General features: G+C 43.0%; 1 protein-coding gene across 1 annotated transcript; it reads left to right on the top strand.

Moving 5' to 3' along the window:
• The first annotated feature begins 7,037 nt into the window (after positions 1 to 7,037).
• On the top strand, positions 7,038 to 13,955 carry znf644b (zinc finger protein 644b). The gene is made up of 5 exons (XM_076079144.1): positions 7,038 to 9,734; positions 10,738 to 11,271; positions 12,707 to 12,820; positions 13,044 to 13,134; positions 13,778 to 13,955. Exons 1-5 carry the CDS (start codon positions 7,046 to 7,048, stop codon positions 13,953 to 13,955), a joined length of 3,606 nt encoding a protein of 1,201 aa, XP_075935259.1. The 5' UTR covers positions 7,038 to 7,045.
• Positions 13,956 to 16,293: the final 2,338 nt, after the last annotated feature.

Genomic DNA, 16,293 nt, shown 5'->3' on the forward strand with positions numbered 1-16,293 from the left:
ACTGGCGTTGATACAGGCCCCTGGTGCAAGAGGACTCATTGATCTGGGTTGAAAAGGTACAATTGACAAGCAGCGCTGAATAATCGCCTTACATGCGTCTGTGTGTGTGTGTGTGTGTGTGTGTGTGTGTGTGTACGCGGACCTTGGGAATTGACAAGTGGGAATCCCGTCGCTGTCAAGGCCGCGGCGCTCAAGCTGTCCACTTCCCCCCGATAGAGTTGGATAAATAGGCGCTTCTTTTGTCGGCCCTCCGCATTCCGCGCGACTTCTTGACGGCCTCGGTTTTTCATCTCTTTGACCCCCGCGTGTTCACGCCGGAGCTCGTTTGAGCCACTCCGAGCTCCCTAAACCCAAATCAGAGGCTGCACACGACACACTTGATCCAGCTACTGTTTGGAGTTGTTTGTCCCGGTCTAATAATAGAACTCAAGGTGCCTGCTGAGGGGCTCACTACGGTTGCCATTAGTGACTGCGGGGCCCATGCTCCCTGCTTTACCCCTCCCACCTCTCCCCATTCCTGCCGCGGTGCACTCGCATTATGTTTTAAAGAAAGATAATGAGAGGTTTCATCCTAATACCTGCGATACTTGACATGCCTCCGAATTTTAAGCTCACTGATGTCTGCTGAGCAATGTGGAGCCCGTCCTCAATTTGGAGAGCAGCGTGACACCGACTCCCTTTCATCTGAATGGTCACATGTCTGCAGCAACAAAGTTTGATATATATATTAATAAACGTATCTCAACCGAAGAGGGAAGCATCCGCCCAATCCCAGCAACAACTTCTGTCCTGCCTCGTGTTTGTACACTTTTGGTTATATGCTAATCATAACATTTAATAAAAGTCAACACCCTAATTGATGCCAAACAAAAATACCCGGCGCCGCCATCGCTGCATCTCCTCTGCGTATACTTAGAACAGATTAGAGGTTATGTGTATCAATTGCGCAGCTCATGCATATTGTTGCGAACTGTGTGGGGGGGACGCGAGAAAAATGGAAATGTGCCATTTCGACGAGCCGGCGCAGCGTGCCAAAAGTGGGCAAGTGGGTAGCGCTGGCGGTGATGGTCGGGGTTTGTTTTCCTCTCGGCGTCGGGAGATGAGAAGTCGTGTATCTAAACAGAGCAGATATGATGTTTATGAGAGCCATCTGCTTCAGCAGCCCGCTGCCCTCCTCAACGTGAGAGCAGCCTCATTAAAACGGTCACATGCCTGAGAAATTTCTTCTTCTTTTTCCCCCCTTTTATTTTTTCTTTAAAAGGAGTAGAGTTTAAAACTAACAAAGCCTTGGGAAATCCCCATCAGACACCCCTCCCTTAATCCATTTAATTTTGAAAGGTATTGTTTAAAGCTTTAAAGTTTATATCGTTTAATCCCCCTCCAACACTACGGGCAGCAAATGAGGCCGTGTCAGCAGCTTGAACAGATATAATCTACTCCACACAACAGAAAATCCTCCTTCAAGACAAGGTTGCATGGGGTTTCCTGTGAACTCCCTGTTTGATGTTTCTACCTGCTATTGAACATGACTTCTGTCTTAACCCAACTGTCACTCGCTCCCTGTCCCCTTTTATCACTCCCAATGTTCTCGCTTCACCTTTTTTCATCAGTAAATCTACCATCACAGCCGCCTCGCTCGTTCCCCCTTTTTCTTTTTTTCAGGAGGGGGGGGGGGGGGGGGGGGCAATGGGAAGTTTGTTGTGGGCAGGTTTGGGGGCAGGGTGGTTAGGATATGTGTCGCTCGTGTTGGACGTCGGACGAAGGATTGTTTTTTTGGGGGGGCCAGATTCAGTGTCACCTGTGGTTGAAGGCACCACTCTCACCAGTTTAACCCTCGTCCTGTCTCCAGGTGTCTTTTTTGTTTTAATGTCCACTGCAAGTGCACGTATTTATTTTGTATGTGCGTGTACCTTCCTTTTTCTATACTTTTCAACATTTTATTAGTTAAAACATTACAGTTCAACATTTTGGAAAATTCTCTTTTTCCTTTTCTTGCTAAGAGTTATAAGAAAACATCGATACCGCTCTCATATCTGGCTGCTAAATGTGAAGCTACTGCCAGCAGCTGGTTAGCTTAGCTTAGCATAAAGATCGGTAGTGGGGAAACAGCTAGGCTGGCTCTGTCCGAAGTAACAGAATACTGCGACAACAACTACTTAACAAGCTGTAGAGCTGCTGATAGGTGGATTTTGTTACCTTTTGACAGATCATGCTAGCCAATATCTTGAGGTCATCAACTGTTCCCTCTCTGTAACTCAATGTAATCTCTCATTCATCAATCTGTGAGAAAAACTGAAACGTTCCTTGAAACTTTCTGTCCATATTCACGAGATATATATATTCACATATTCATCCGCTACAACCAGGGTCAGAAATGAACACCCGACAAAGTGGCAAATGCAGGGAGATTTTCCTTTTCTGAGTAAATCTCGGAAGGCTATGATACCTTGATGATGACACCTTATTGTTGTTAATGAACTGTACTGAATGAACTCATGTACATGAGACACAACACGGCAAATTGGCCGGTGAGTCAAGTTGTTTCTGTGACACTGAATTAGACACTTTAGACACGGTATTAGCAATGGAAACCTTCACGACTTTCACAAAGTCAAATGTTTGGTATGAGTATTTTCCAAAGGCTGGATTTCTGGTTAATAATGTAGTTAAAAATGTCAATGGGGTTTTGAATGAGATTTTCTTACTCCTGGAACAAAACGTGAAGCTTCCTGTTTCTTAAGATGCAATTTCTACCGACGTTTTTTTTTTCAATAGTTTCCAGTATTTATGCTAAGCTAGGCTAACTGGCTGCTGCAGCTTCATATTTAGCAGACGGATATTATTGCTATTTTATGTTATCGAATAAGATTATATCCCATCAATGTGGAACTATTCCTTTTTAAAGTAATACTTTTTTTGTGAAATCACTTGAATGGACATCCAAGTGTTCTTAAAGCATGCATTAGCGCTTAACTTTCTTACAATAAAGCACACCATTTTCTTTGCAACACACCACCTCTGGCACTCACACGCTTTCCTTTAATGTATAATTTGAGTCATATAACTCGGTATCTATTTTCACTCAAGCAGTAAATTACATTGTTTAGTTATCAAAGGCTTTGCGTAATTACATTTGTGCAATTCAGGATGACAGGGCTGATAGTGTCTGCACAAGACGCTGGCATACATAATCACAGCCAAAATCCCATTAGGGAGAATGGAGTCCATTATTATGGAAATGACCTTTGGGTGACAAGAATTCAGTGGGATAAAAGAGTGCGTAATCCAGACAAAGGCAGCGTGTGAAGCCCCTCTCTTTATTTTCTCTTGTGCAAATTTAAGACATTTGGGGTGTTTCGTGAAATCTGCTGTTGCCGTGTTTCTTCACGGTGTTCCGTGAGTCACATTGAAGAAAGCGAGATCTGCATTTTGCCATATTTTGCTCATTTCCTCCTGCTCTTCTGCTGTTTCATACTGTGGGTAGAACTGCAGGGGCAAAGAGAGGAGAAGAAGAACGTAACATTGTTTTTCTTTTTTTTTCCCGCTGTGGCACCTTCTCTGAGAGAACGTACTCACCTTGGGATTACCGGAATGTCAAGCCGAATCTCCGTCTGTTTGTTTTTTGAGCCTCGCTTTGATACTCTCACGCTTAAGAGGCAGCTTCATAAATTCACATTGTGTCAAATAAATCAATAGATCCCATTAGCCGAGGAAGTTGTGTAGTGCGGTACTTGAGGGACCGCGTCTCCCCTTGTTTAGACATTTCTCCAGCAAGAGGCGATGGCAGAGGAATACGAGGTTGGCTGTTGATCCATACAGACAGCTCCAGCGGTTGAAATGGTTTGGCTGACTGGTCCCAGTTGGTTTTTAGCTCTGTCTCCACTGTGCTGCCAGCCCGCGCCTTCAGTCGAACAAGGAGAAGGAATTTGCTTAGACACTCGCAGCCCTTACGAGCCTACAGCGCCAAACTCAATCTGTGTGTTGTCCTCGCAAGACTTTTAAGTTTGGCTATTTCCGTTGTTTGCATTAAATAATTGATGATAAAGAAATGTCACTGTGGATATATCTTTTAATTGTTTATGTTTGTAGTGGACGGCAGGACTTTGTCTTGGGTTGCAACTAAATTATTTTCTAAGCGGTTTGTCTTATATCGTTAAGAATATTTGTTTAAGATGACCGTTACGATTTTCTGGCTCACAAGATGACTTCGTCTAATGGCTAGTTTTGTTCAACCAACAGTCCAAAACCCAAAAGATTCCATTTACAATGATATAAAACCGAATAAAAGCAACGAATACTCTCATTTAAGAGGGTGGGACCAGCAAATGTTTGGCAATATTTCCTGATAACTGACTCAAACGATTACGGATGAAGTTTCTGTAAATTGACGAATCGGTTAATGGATAAACCCCGTGTTCTGCGAGGTAAAATTACTGTTCTTTTTTTCAATGGAGTCTTGTGGCTTTGGATACAAAGTCTAAAATACGTTTTGCTGACGTTCCAGTCCACAGCAGTACTATTACAGTAGGTAATACACTGACTATGTATAAGTACCTCATACAACCCCACTTCAAAAGACCCAAAATATCCCTTTAACTTCTTCCATAGTCCAGCATTTGTTTTCTGCCTCAGTCAGTCCCCTGCATCTTGTCGTGTCATGCATGTTTTCTTACTATATAGCAGCTACACTTTTCTTTGGTCTTGCTCAAAGGCCACTTGCCCCATGTCATGTAAAGTCCCACAATGGCATTGACTAACTGTTGTCAGAGGGTTATATTTAGTGTACTTTACGTCTTAACGATTGTAAAAATAAATGTTATTTGCTTTTAAGGAACATAAAATGAATTCAGGCAAGCATTTTTTCCAGGCGAAGTGTAAGGCATTTTTATGAAATGAGATTGTGCGCAGCAGAGAATGACTGGAAGATGAAAGAGAACAGGACCCGACATGTGCCGAGGTTGTGTGCCAGACTCAAAGCCACGCTGATGTGAGTACATGGCACGGTTCCCAGCCCACCAGCTCGCGCCGCGCAAGATCATGTTTAACTGCATGACTTAAAGTGATTCAAATTTCTTTTCTCTGTTGGTACAAATTAAAGCTTTTATTGTTATGAGCCGGCAGTCTATCATGTACACCTGCGCGATCTAATGCAATCCAATGCAACAGCCTAATAAACCCTGTCTAAACTAAACTGTACAAGCTACAGAGGCAGAGCTGAACACATCTGTTCTGTTGGATTGCATCACATTGTGCCCTAATACTGTCCACCCTGGACAGATTAGTAGAAACGCCTCTGACGAACCTTATAAGCTTCACCAAGATGGAACTATTCGTTGTATTGGATTACATCAGATTGCACAGATGTACCTAATAAACTGGCAACTATATTGTACCAGAAGTTTACAGTGTCTTTTTAGAAAAACAACTCTCAAACAGAGAAAAGAAAGTTTAAAAAACCAAAAAGTCAAAAGACGTGGGCTAATACATAACTGTGTTCTCTATTGTCTAACAGTACACAATGATAACGACGCTCCTCCTAAATCTCATTTACAGAAACCGAAAAAAGCAAACGGGGTTGGTAAAGGCTCACAGCAGATTGATCTGTGCATACAGCTTAACTGTATTAAAGCTCATAATCCCTGTAAATATCTCCAGGCAAGGCAGAGTCAGCCTCTTAACATCGACTAAATGAAGTGAATAGAAGCAAATAAATTCATAAAGAATTGCATTTTCTGTTGAACCCCTGTTTGTTATATATATATATATATATATATATATATATATATATATATATATATATATATATATATATATATATATATATATATATATATATATATATATATATATATATATATATATATATATATATATATATATATATATATATATATATATATATATATATATATATATATATATATATATATATATGACACGAGTGTTGTGTGAGCTGGCTGCTAATGAGGCTTTGCACACATCTCCAACCAAGATATTTTGATGGTTTTGCCACCCCGCCGTTTGGGGGTAACAGTGAAGTTCGCTTTTAAATGGAGAGCGTCTGTTCCCCCTTCCATCCTTTTTACACCACAACAGATGGGGCGAACATGGAGCTCGGAAGGTTTTACCTCGGAGGTGGTAACAGTGAAGCCACTCATTAACACTGAATTTACCACTTCGTTAGCAACGCAGCTTCCTGTAGAGAGCGACCAGCCCTGGATGTCGAAACCCACTGAGCGCACATTTTGAACTAAATGAACTCCGGACAGCACATTGTCATCTGTCACAAGATGCAGCTTACACACGTTCAATCACATTCTGATTATGATCCTATTTAATAATTGTTAAAAAAGTATGATTTAAATGTGTGTGCGCAAAGGCGTAATCTTTTCTTTATGTGTTTGCCTGTGTTTGTGTTTGAGACAGATTGTGTGCCTGCCAATTTGTCAGGATTCGAGTAACAACAGTCTCATGCTGGGATCCGTGTTGGCACCATCACAGAGTGATAAGACGCAATATGATCTCATTGGAGGTGTACTTTGTTCCCATGGAAATTGGTCAATTTTAGCAGACGACTGAGAACTTTAGGCGGAGAAGCAGGGCAGGTTGTGTCCCAGAGGTACGCTCACATAATTAAGCATCTTCGCCAGGGTATTCAGGGCTAACAGCAGGGTTTGTTGTGAATAGAGGTGGCGAAAGAGGGTGTTGGGGAAATCAGAATGCGGCACAGAATAATACCGCTCTTGTTTTATGGAGAAAAGTACTTTTTGTTTTTTAACAGCACCACATTATCAGTGTGAAAAAAAAAAAATGAGCTAGACTTTATTAAACCTGTTGTGCAAGAGTGTTTCATTTTGTAATTTACATCTGCATTATTTCCTCCTGCAAATTGTCTTCGGATGGTTGAACACTGCACATGAGTAAAATAAATATTAGGCTTGTAAGCGATGCCGGCTTTGCACGGCTGGCTTGAAATGAATAGAAATATGAAATGCACTTGATCAATTTGTGATATTCTTTCATGTTTTCAGAACGTATTGGTGCTATGTCTGATCTGGGGCGAAATGCACGAGAGGACAAAGACGTGGAACGGGTGTCTGACAGCCCAGGTCGAACTCAGGAGCCATTACAGAGTCACACATTCTCCCCGAAGAACAATGCTGCAGGTCTGTCCTCGGATGAACACGAAAACCTTTTAAATGGAACCCAGCCGAATCCATTTGTATACAGCGGGGTCCCCGCTGTTCCCCATGCAGGCAATTCATTGCCTTCAGGAGCACTTGTTAATGGACCTGGTTCACACCCCACCTCAGAGGTACACTGTGTCCTGAACAAAGGCACTGTTTTATCCAACAATGTCCTGGATGCCGCGTGGCAAGCGGGGAAGGACACGAGCCCCGAGGTGTTACCACCACCTAGTGAGCTTCAATCAGACGCTTGGAAGAACACAGCGGGGCCCGTCGTGAAAACACTGGCCACACAGCCAGGTGTCAACACGCCACTGTCTCACTCGGAGGAGAATGAGTCCAAACTGGCCTGTCCCACACTGTCGGGTGCAGGCGGCACGGAGCAAATGCACATTAGCCAACCTTTGACAAAGCAGACCACGAAAAGAAGATCTCGCCGGGGCGTAGAACGGTCAGAGAGCTCCTCGGATGATTACGACGACGCCGATGCGGTCGGGTGGGATTCAGCAAGGGAGCTCTTCTTGCACAATGACAGAAGGCTGGAGACCAGAGTGATGCACCAAGGGGACAGGAAGCACAACACACATGCAAAAAGCATGTCAGGCTCTCTGGAAAAGGTTAACAGCAGCTTAAATCACACATACAGACGTTTCTGTTCCTGCAGTGATGTTGGAAACGTTGACGTCGCCAACCAAGATGATTCTTTGGGTGCCCGATCTGATATTAAATATTCTGTGGTGCCACTCAAAGATCTTTCTGGGAACACGGCGTCAGACTCGCAGCACCATATTTATAGCACGGCAGCACAGGGAGGCTGTAATGAGGAAAATGACCCTGAAGATGAAGACAATTGCAGCTCAAAAGTGGAACGGTTGAGGACGGAACAAGTCGAACGAGATCCACTTTTCTTTTCATGCAGAACATGCAATGTTAATTTCAAGGAGAGGAGACATTTCCATAGACATATGATGTATCATTTAGGCAAGCATAATCAGGTGAACAGTGAGAACGTCTCGCAGCCCTTTATATGCAGGGAGTGTGGGCGTTTGTTCTGTGATAGCAGCTCCCTCATGAGGCACATCATTATTCACCGAGACAGGCTGGAAAAACTTCTGGAGGGAATCAAAGATCTCAAAAACGCCGAAGTGGAAGACGGGGGCGCCACAGTGCACTGCCCTCGGTGCGCATCCGGTTGCGATTGCCCTAAAATCTCCGTCCAGCACGCCAAAACGTGCGATAATCTGAAGCACTACTACTTCTGCGAGGAGTGTAACTACATTACGCTGACACAGCAGGCACTCGAAGCACACTTGAGCGTCGCGCACTTCGACACGCACAGGCCTCAACGCGGGGAAATGACTCGCGCTAATGAGGCCGGGGAAGCGGACCGTGTTCAGCTTCGGCACAAAGCGTGTTTTTTCCCGAGCAAAGACGATGAAGTATTGCAAAGACATTCTGAGCTGGAGCGTCTGCGTTCGCTTGGTAATTATAAAAAGGTCGCCGACCAGCCCGAACCTAATCTGGATAAGTCGACTCTTGGAGAAACAGCCCATTTCCCCCAGCGTTCTCGTAAAAAAGGGGAGTTTTACATTCAAAAGTCCAACGACAAAACTGTAAATTCTCCTCAGTTTAAGTGCCGTGTCGACTGCGCCGAAAACAGGCTGTCACCGTCTTTGTGGAGGGTCGACAGGCATGGAAAACTACTCCTGCAGCCAGTAGAAAAATTAGATGTGGCAACTGATCTCACCTGCGTGGAGGAAGACTCTGCAAACAATGACTGCAAGGCTTTTGGCAGCTCAAAGCAGGCAACCTGTCCTGCGACCGCCGATTTCTTACTATCAGCCAGAAATCTTAAATTAGACCAGATGTTCCGTCAGGGTGGCAAGAACGACCCGGCAAGCGGGAGCTTACAAGCGCAAGCGAACCATTATTCTCCGTCAGTGAGAAACATGCCAACGCCCTTGCGTAACACTATTGACAATACGAATGGTAATATATCGGGACGGTTTTGCCAGAGACTAGAGAAACCGTCTGCAGATAAGAAGATGGGGAAAGGCTGCGAGGGCAGCAGTGACGACACCAGTGGAGCTGCAGGCAGCTTCTTGGAAAGCGAGGATGCGAGGAACCCATACGCTCGGAGGTACTTCACAAAGAGGCAGAGGTTTTCAGCCAAAGACCAAAGCTCTCGTTTGCTCAAGGATGAGGAGGATGGAGGTGAAGACTGTAGTGACATAGAGCAACTCATAATCAAGGAGGAGTATATCGAAACCACAGCGTGTGGCGATTCCCCAGAGTCGCCTTGTATGTCCACAGGGGACAGCTCTGATGTTTCTCCCACACCAGGGGTGGAACACAGGCGCTGTCCCTACTGCCCGGCCATGTTTGAGTCCGGAGTGGGCCTGTCCAATCACATGCGAGGGCACCTCCACAGAGTCGGCTTGAGCTACAACGCTCGGCACATGGTCTCGCCGGAGCAAGTGGCACTGCGGGACCATCAGCCACGAATCCGCAGAAGGATCCCCAGCGGCACGAGGAGAATGAGTAAAGGTACGAGTATCGGTGTTTGATTTATTATGACATTAGTTGAGCTAACAAGTCAAGACAAAAGGGGGGTTTTGTATTCAAATTTGATCCAATCTTTGGATCTGGAGGTCAAAGGTCAGGGTTGTGGAAGATCGTGTACTGTCACATGTCACGCTTACACACCACTTCAGATTGAAATATCCCTGTTGATAATTTGGTTTATGACCAAATACCTGCAAAGCTAACGACATTCTCGTCAGCCTCAGATGCAATTTGTGTTAAGTGCTAATTGGCAAATGGGCAAATGTTAACATGCTAAAGTGAACATGGCAGCCATTATACCTGCTTCTCAATGTGTTTGTATTGCCATTGGGAGAAACTCACTATAAAGCTCCAGTGGTAATTCTTCTGTATATTTACAATGAGCAACCCCTTTTTAGATTGTCATTTGGTTACATTAAGATTATAGGCGCTTTAGATGGACAGCTGCATTACGTGATCCTGTTATATTAAATGTTGTCATTACGGAATTCAGAGCATATCTAATGCCTGCACAACATGGCACGGCTGAGCCGGCAGCTAGAAGCTAACGGTGCTAAAAGCTCAAAAAAGTGCAAACAAGTGTGTTTACCTGAGGGGGAACCGGAGGTGGGCGCTACGCTTCTGCGACAAAGCCATCGGTTGGGGCGGCGTTATCAGCTGCAACCGTCATATGATCAGTGCAGAGCGGTGACCGTCGGCTAACCAATGGGACACGTCCCAGCTATGTACAAGAAGCTCCGATTACAACACACACAGAGGGAGAGTGACTTCATTCTCTGCTCAAGTGGACGTTCCTCCACTATATATTTACACAGCAATTAGATGTTTCCTGCTATATTAATGCTCTGAATCCCGTTTATAGAACCTTTTAAGGCTTGTCCATTACAGAGCAATCCAAAACAGTATATCATGAATATTGGCTTTGTGTTTTTGTTCTTTCATTACAATGTTTTTTTTTTTAAACAAATCTCATCTGATATTACAGCTGTTAAGCCAGAAACCCAAGGAGCACACAAATGTCCCCTGTGCTGGGGTTGGTTTGCTACTAAGACCGGCCTCTCCAACCACGTGAGGGGACATCTGAAGCGAATCGGTAGAAGTGTTACCAGCACCGGCAAGTCCCCGCTGGGCATCCTAAACGAACTGCTGCGGGAAAAAAAGGAACATCAGAACATCGTCCAGGTCCTCAACAAGAGCCAATTCCCCTCACGGATCAGCAGCGATGGCCTGATCCTGATGCGCATGGGCATCCCAGTGAAAATCCAGTTTGAGATGAGGAGTCCGCATCCCATGTTGGACAGCCTTGTACCAAAACAGGAAGCAGAGGCCTTCTCAGATAGGAGGCTTCAGGTAGAAGCACAACGAGGCACTGAGGCCTCCTCAAGCACTTTAGTTGAACTGCTCAAGGTGAGACGGCAAAGTATGGAGCTCTCGGCGAGAAGCGACCAGGAACCCCACGCAACCAGGAAGCTCCCTGATTTCACCAAAGATTACACGGAGGAACCAAACTGGGCTCATGGTATGGAGTCTCATGCACGAGCAAAATAGCAACTTCATGTTCCAACGGTTTCATAAACATGGCTGGTTCTGCATGTTTAAGCATCACAAGTCTCTGCAAGTAGATTCTCACAGGAAGAGGTGGTACAGTAGCAAACTAATCTTAACAATGTGGTAAATGGTTTAATGTAAAGTATACTTGATTTGTAGATATTTGGCAAAACCACTCATACGATATAAGAAGCATTTCAATACAAGCTCCCCCACCCTTTACCTGGGAAGGTCATGACTACTCAATAGATCATCCATGTGTTATTCCTATACACATTTAACACGTTTAGCCCTGTTCTACTACAGGGAAGTTCACTCTATCACAGTGTTGTGTACACGCTAACGTTCAGGCCTCTGATTGTCATCAATATTTTATACATTTTTCCAGTATCTCTCCACAGATCGCTGTATACTGCCAGTTAAACAATAGTTCACAATCATTTGATTTTTATGGAAAAAACAACAACAACACACAAATACGGTAGATTGAATGTCGCCAAAGTGCTTTTGAAGTTCATATTAAAAAATCATGAGATCCTCTTGATGTTTAGTTGGAAGCCCGTCATCCGTGTTTCCACAATTTTGTTTAATGTCTGTCCAAATCCAACTTTCAGTGCCGGGTACTGAGATAAAGATGAGATGGAGATGTAAACATCACGTTGCTCTTTGTCGAGCTGTAATGTTCTCCAGAAGATGTCTTTCTCTGCGTGTCCGATCCTGAAAGCTGATTTAGATTAAATTATTCGTATGCCATTTAGGGTGTTAATTATAATGCTATTTCATCACTGAGTTGTCGCTCACATAGCATCATCACTCGCAAATTACATGAAAATACAGAACTTATTTTTTATCAATATTTAGATAGTTTAGTGGAAAAAAAAAAAAAAAAAAAAATCATTTTAATTTTGAGAGATCTTTTGGGATTACTACTCGACAAATATTGTGGTTAACAGGCGATGGGGCACAGCACTGTCAGAGGACTAACACGTCTGTGATATTCTTGAGTAGTTTATGAATCCTCTGTGACTCCGGTGTATGTGAAAACATACGCCCCCCCCCCCCCCCCTGAAGACACAAGATTGTGTTAAACTTCACCATGTAACACTTTTCAAACAGGAGAGTGCAAATCAGATGCTTAGACTGAAAGCAGGTGGAGGAGCACACTGGGAGTAACAGTTTTGCTTGATAATAAAATTACGGCGTGAACTCGCACACCCTCCCACAATGCTTTATTCCTTAAATTATAGTGTCGCACTACGGATAATCTTAAAACCTTGATTCAAAAATATCAGCTAAACTGTAATAAGAACATCATCCAATCAAATAGAAAAATATAATCAAATATGATCCACTTGCCCTGTTCTCGTTGAGTTTAATTTTGTTTTTTCAACATTTTCATCTTTCAGGGGAATGCGATTCGAATACGATTTGTATTCAGTGTAACGGAGCCTTTCCCGTGCTTCCTGGTCATCTTCAAGCCTATGCACAAAGGAAGAGGATCGCCATATTTGAAGGACCAGGTACGTCGATGACGATACGCGTGTAGCAAAATGTCAACATGTGTGTTTCCTGTGCCGTGCAACCAAAAGTGTGCTGGAAGCACAGGATTGAAGTGAATACGTGTGATGTCTCATGATGGATGTTGACTAGAATAGTAAAAATCAATATTGGGATTATTTATTTATGCCTCTTGTCGGAGATTACATGATGCATTTCAGATAAAGCGATGTTTTGTCTTTTTAGGCTACGATTACAAACCGAAGAAGCCAAGGCCTGGGCTGAAGAAGAAGATGCTACCCTCCTTGAATGCTGAGATTTACACGCTCTCCTGCAGGTACATGCAAGTGAAGGTTACATATGTAAGCGAGAGAGCTCCCTACCCAGTTACGTATCTCATATGTAGGCCCCAAATGGAAGAGATGAGGAGATGTAAGGCAGCACAGCAGTCAAAACTCTGACCAGCCGCTCCTTATCTGGGACACCCAAGAAGTCTGTTAGAGTAGCTGCTGCTGGGCATCTCCAAGCACTCGCTCCCTAAAGAAAGTGCTTGAAACCACATTGCGATTGGCGGAACTGTTGAAATGATGACGGCATCAGGCGGCAACCTCCGGTTCTGAATATTGAAGCCAATGTAGAAGTGCCTTTAACCTGCATTCTCTCTAATGGCCAGCAGGGGGCGACTCCGACGCAAAAAGAAGTTAGATTGTATAGAAGTCTATGAGAAAATGACCCTACTTCTCACTTGAATTATTACCTCAGTAAACATTGTGAACATAAGTTTATGGTCTCAATCTATAGTTCCACGTCTTCGTCAATATTATTTGACTAGGTTACGTTTGACCACATCATGATAACGTTATAATTTACCTTTGCCCGATACTCGTAATATAATCGATGCAATAAAACAAAGCTTTCCACACTGAAGTTGTGCATCGACTCTAGAAACATTGACTGGCTCCTCCTCCCTCTCTCTGCAGATTCTGCGACCTGGTCTTCCAGGGTCCCCTGTCTATCCAGGAGGACTGGATCAAGCACTTACAGAGGCACCTGCTGCACACCAGCGTGCCCCACTCAGGGACCGGGATGGTTGAGGTTCTGGGTCTTCATCACAAAATACACACGAGGATGTCTCGTGAGCGCCCAGACCTGGAGTAGAGTTTTACCTGTCGAGAACGTCCAGCGGCCTGAATTTGCACATTGTTTCTACGCATCATCAACACATTGTTTTAGACCTGTTTTTAGGAATATATAAGAGTTAATCTAGACTGCTTAATAAAAGTAGTGTATTGATAATATTGTATATATTAGCAAAAACGTTACAAAGGATATTTAATATGCTTTGCCTTATAAACTGAGCTAATCCAAGTTGTAGGATTTATCTTTATTGACGCTATTGAAGCTGATCTGGCAGTGCAGAACTGCCATTGTTAGAAAACCATTGTTCATCTGTGTTTGTCATGATAAAGAAAAGTGCCTTGTTAAAAAGCATTTTGTTATGACAAAATATCCAAATATCTCAGTTTCTTGTAACTTTTTAATGTCATAAACAGAACATTTCTCATTATAAAAAGAAACATTTCTCAATAGCTTACTTCTCTTTTTATGAGATTTTTTTTAGTTTTTTGTCACAACAACAAAAGTTAAAAGGAGCATGCATATATTGGCAAAACACACGAGTGTTTCAATTGAGTTCACGCCTCGCTTTCTTCTAGAGACGACATCAAATCAAACGGCGCTCTCGTTGAGCGGTGTACGCGGGGCTGTCGCTAGCTCGCGGATGCTTTGTGGGATTTCACCTCCCTGCGCCTGCATCAGAGGGAGCATCTCTCTTAATCAAAGCGACATTCATTATGTTGGGACAGCTTGTTCTGTCACTGTTCTCCTGCTTAACCTTCACCCATCAGCGCAGGTTCTGAAATCCGGCTCTCATTACAGCCGCGATAGCGACATCTTTTTATAATGAGGAATACTCTCTAGTTATAACGGGAAACCTTTTCCCGTTATAACAACAACGTGTTGTTAGAATTATTTATTTTCTCATTGTGGCAGCTCTGTATTTCCGAAAGCTCAAAAATTGGTGGTTCTTGGTCGGGTCGGTTACTATTTAGATTTTACAACACTGGAAGATCACAGCTACAGTTTGTCCTTCTTTGAGTCAAACTTCACAATTCTGATAACTACTTTATTTTTGTTTAAAGTTCAGTATTAGAAAGAAACCATTAATACACATTATAGCACCAATATAAATATGAATGTGTATATTTATTTCAGCAATGCCTATCCCATGATAACAACTCTAATGTAAGGATTTAAAGATTTAACTAAATCAAAGAAATATCATTTTATCTATTTATTAGTTGTTTTTTTAATATTCAACTTTTTTTAATTTGTAGATATGTAGTGCTCCCTAATATATAATTATGGATTCCTATAAAATATCTCACTTCCCTACTCAGGCTTGATAGGTTTTAGACTTGCTCAGATTCAAATGCAACATTTTGTAGATGTTTGTATAGAAATCAGTGACATTAATAGTAAACTTGCATGATTTGAAAGTGTCACTAAATTGAAATAACGTGAATTATTCTTAAACTAAAGCATTTATTAGTGATGCCATGTTAAGTTCTATCAAATAGGCAATGTAGGTACCGTGGCCCCTTCATAACGAGGATATATGCAGAACAGTACCGAGGGCTGCTGAGGTTATCTACTGCGGTGCTGGTGGAGCGGACCAAAGGGTTGACTCCAGTGAGCAAGCTGTCTGAGATTTAGAAAACAGAAGAGAACGTAGAGCCAAAAGTCGTTGGACAGTCGAGGTCAGGGTGAATAAGAAGGCCAGGGAAATCGTAATGAAAGGACGGCCGCGCTGAATTTCTCATCATCACATTTAATCTCATTAGGTTTATTTTTGGAAACTCGATATGGAGAGCCAACCAGACACATGGGAAGGACAAGGACGTCATCCCAATGTATGATCTCAGTGCTTTTCCATTTTATTCTGCTATATCTGTATTAAAATAATAATTCATATGTTCATGTCAATAAATGATCATTATGCTTCCTTCAGTCACTCGTGGATGTGACAATACTGACTAAGTTTAAACACGGTAATGACTTAACTTTTGCTGCTCCAAACTTCCAGTGTCTGTGTTGGGGGGGGAGAATGTGGCAAAGGAAGTGATGCATTTTATGATTTGGGCAGCAGAAACTGAAGCAAAAAACACATGTTTCCTCTTACCTGAAGTGCTATTTATCAATCTAGATTATTTTGGTGTGACTTGCCGAGTTTTAGAGACATTGGCCGTAGAGATGTCTGCCTTCTCTCCAACACAATAGGACTAGAACAACACAGGACTAGAACCCTGGTTTGTGGTGCTCAAAGTGTCTTTTTTTCCAGAAATCATGACCCGGTGGCTCCAGATTATCCACAGAGCTTGCTTTGAGCAGTTTTATGTTAAAACTAGTTTTCCTTTAGCTGTAGTACCTAAACAAA

This window comes from Anarhichas minor, unplaced genomic scaffold (genome assembly GCF_050575085.1).
Source record: "Anarhichas minor isolate MPS153535 unplaced genomic scaffold, ASM5057508v1 ptg000071l, whole genome shotgun sequence".
In the NCBI taxonomy this organism is placed as follows: Eukaryota; Metazoa; Chordata; class Actinopteri; order Perciformes; family Anarhichadidae; genus Anarhichas; species Anarhichas minor.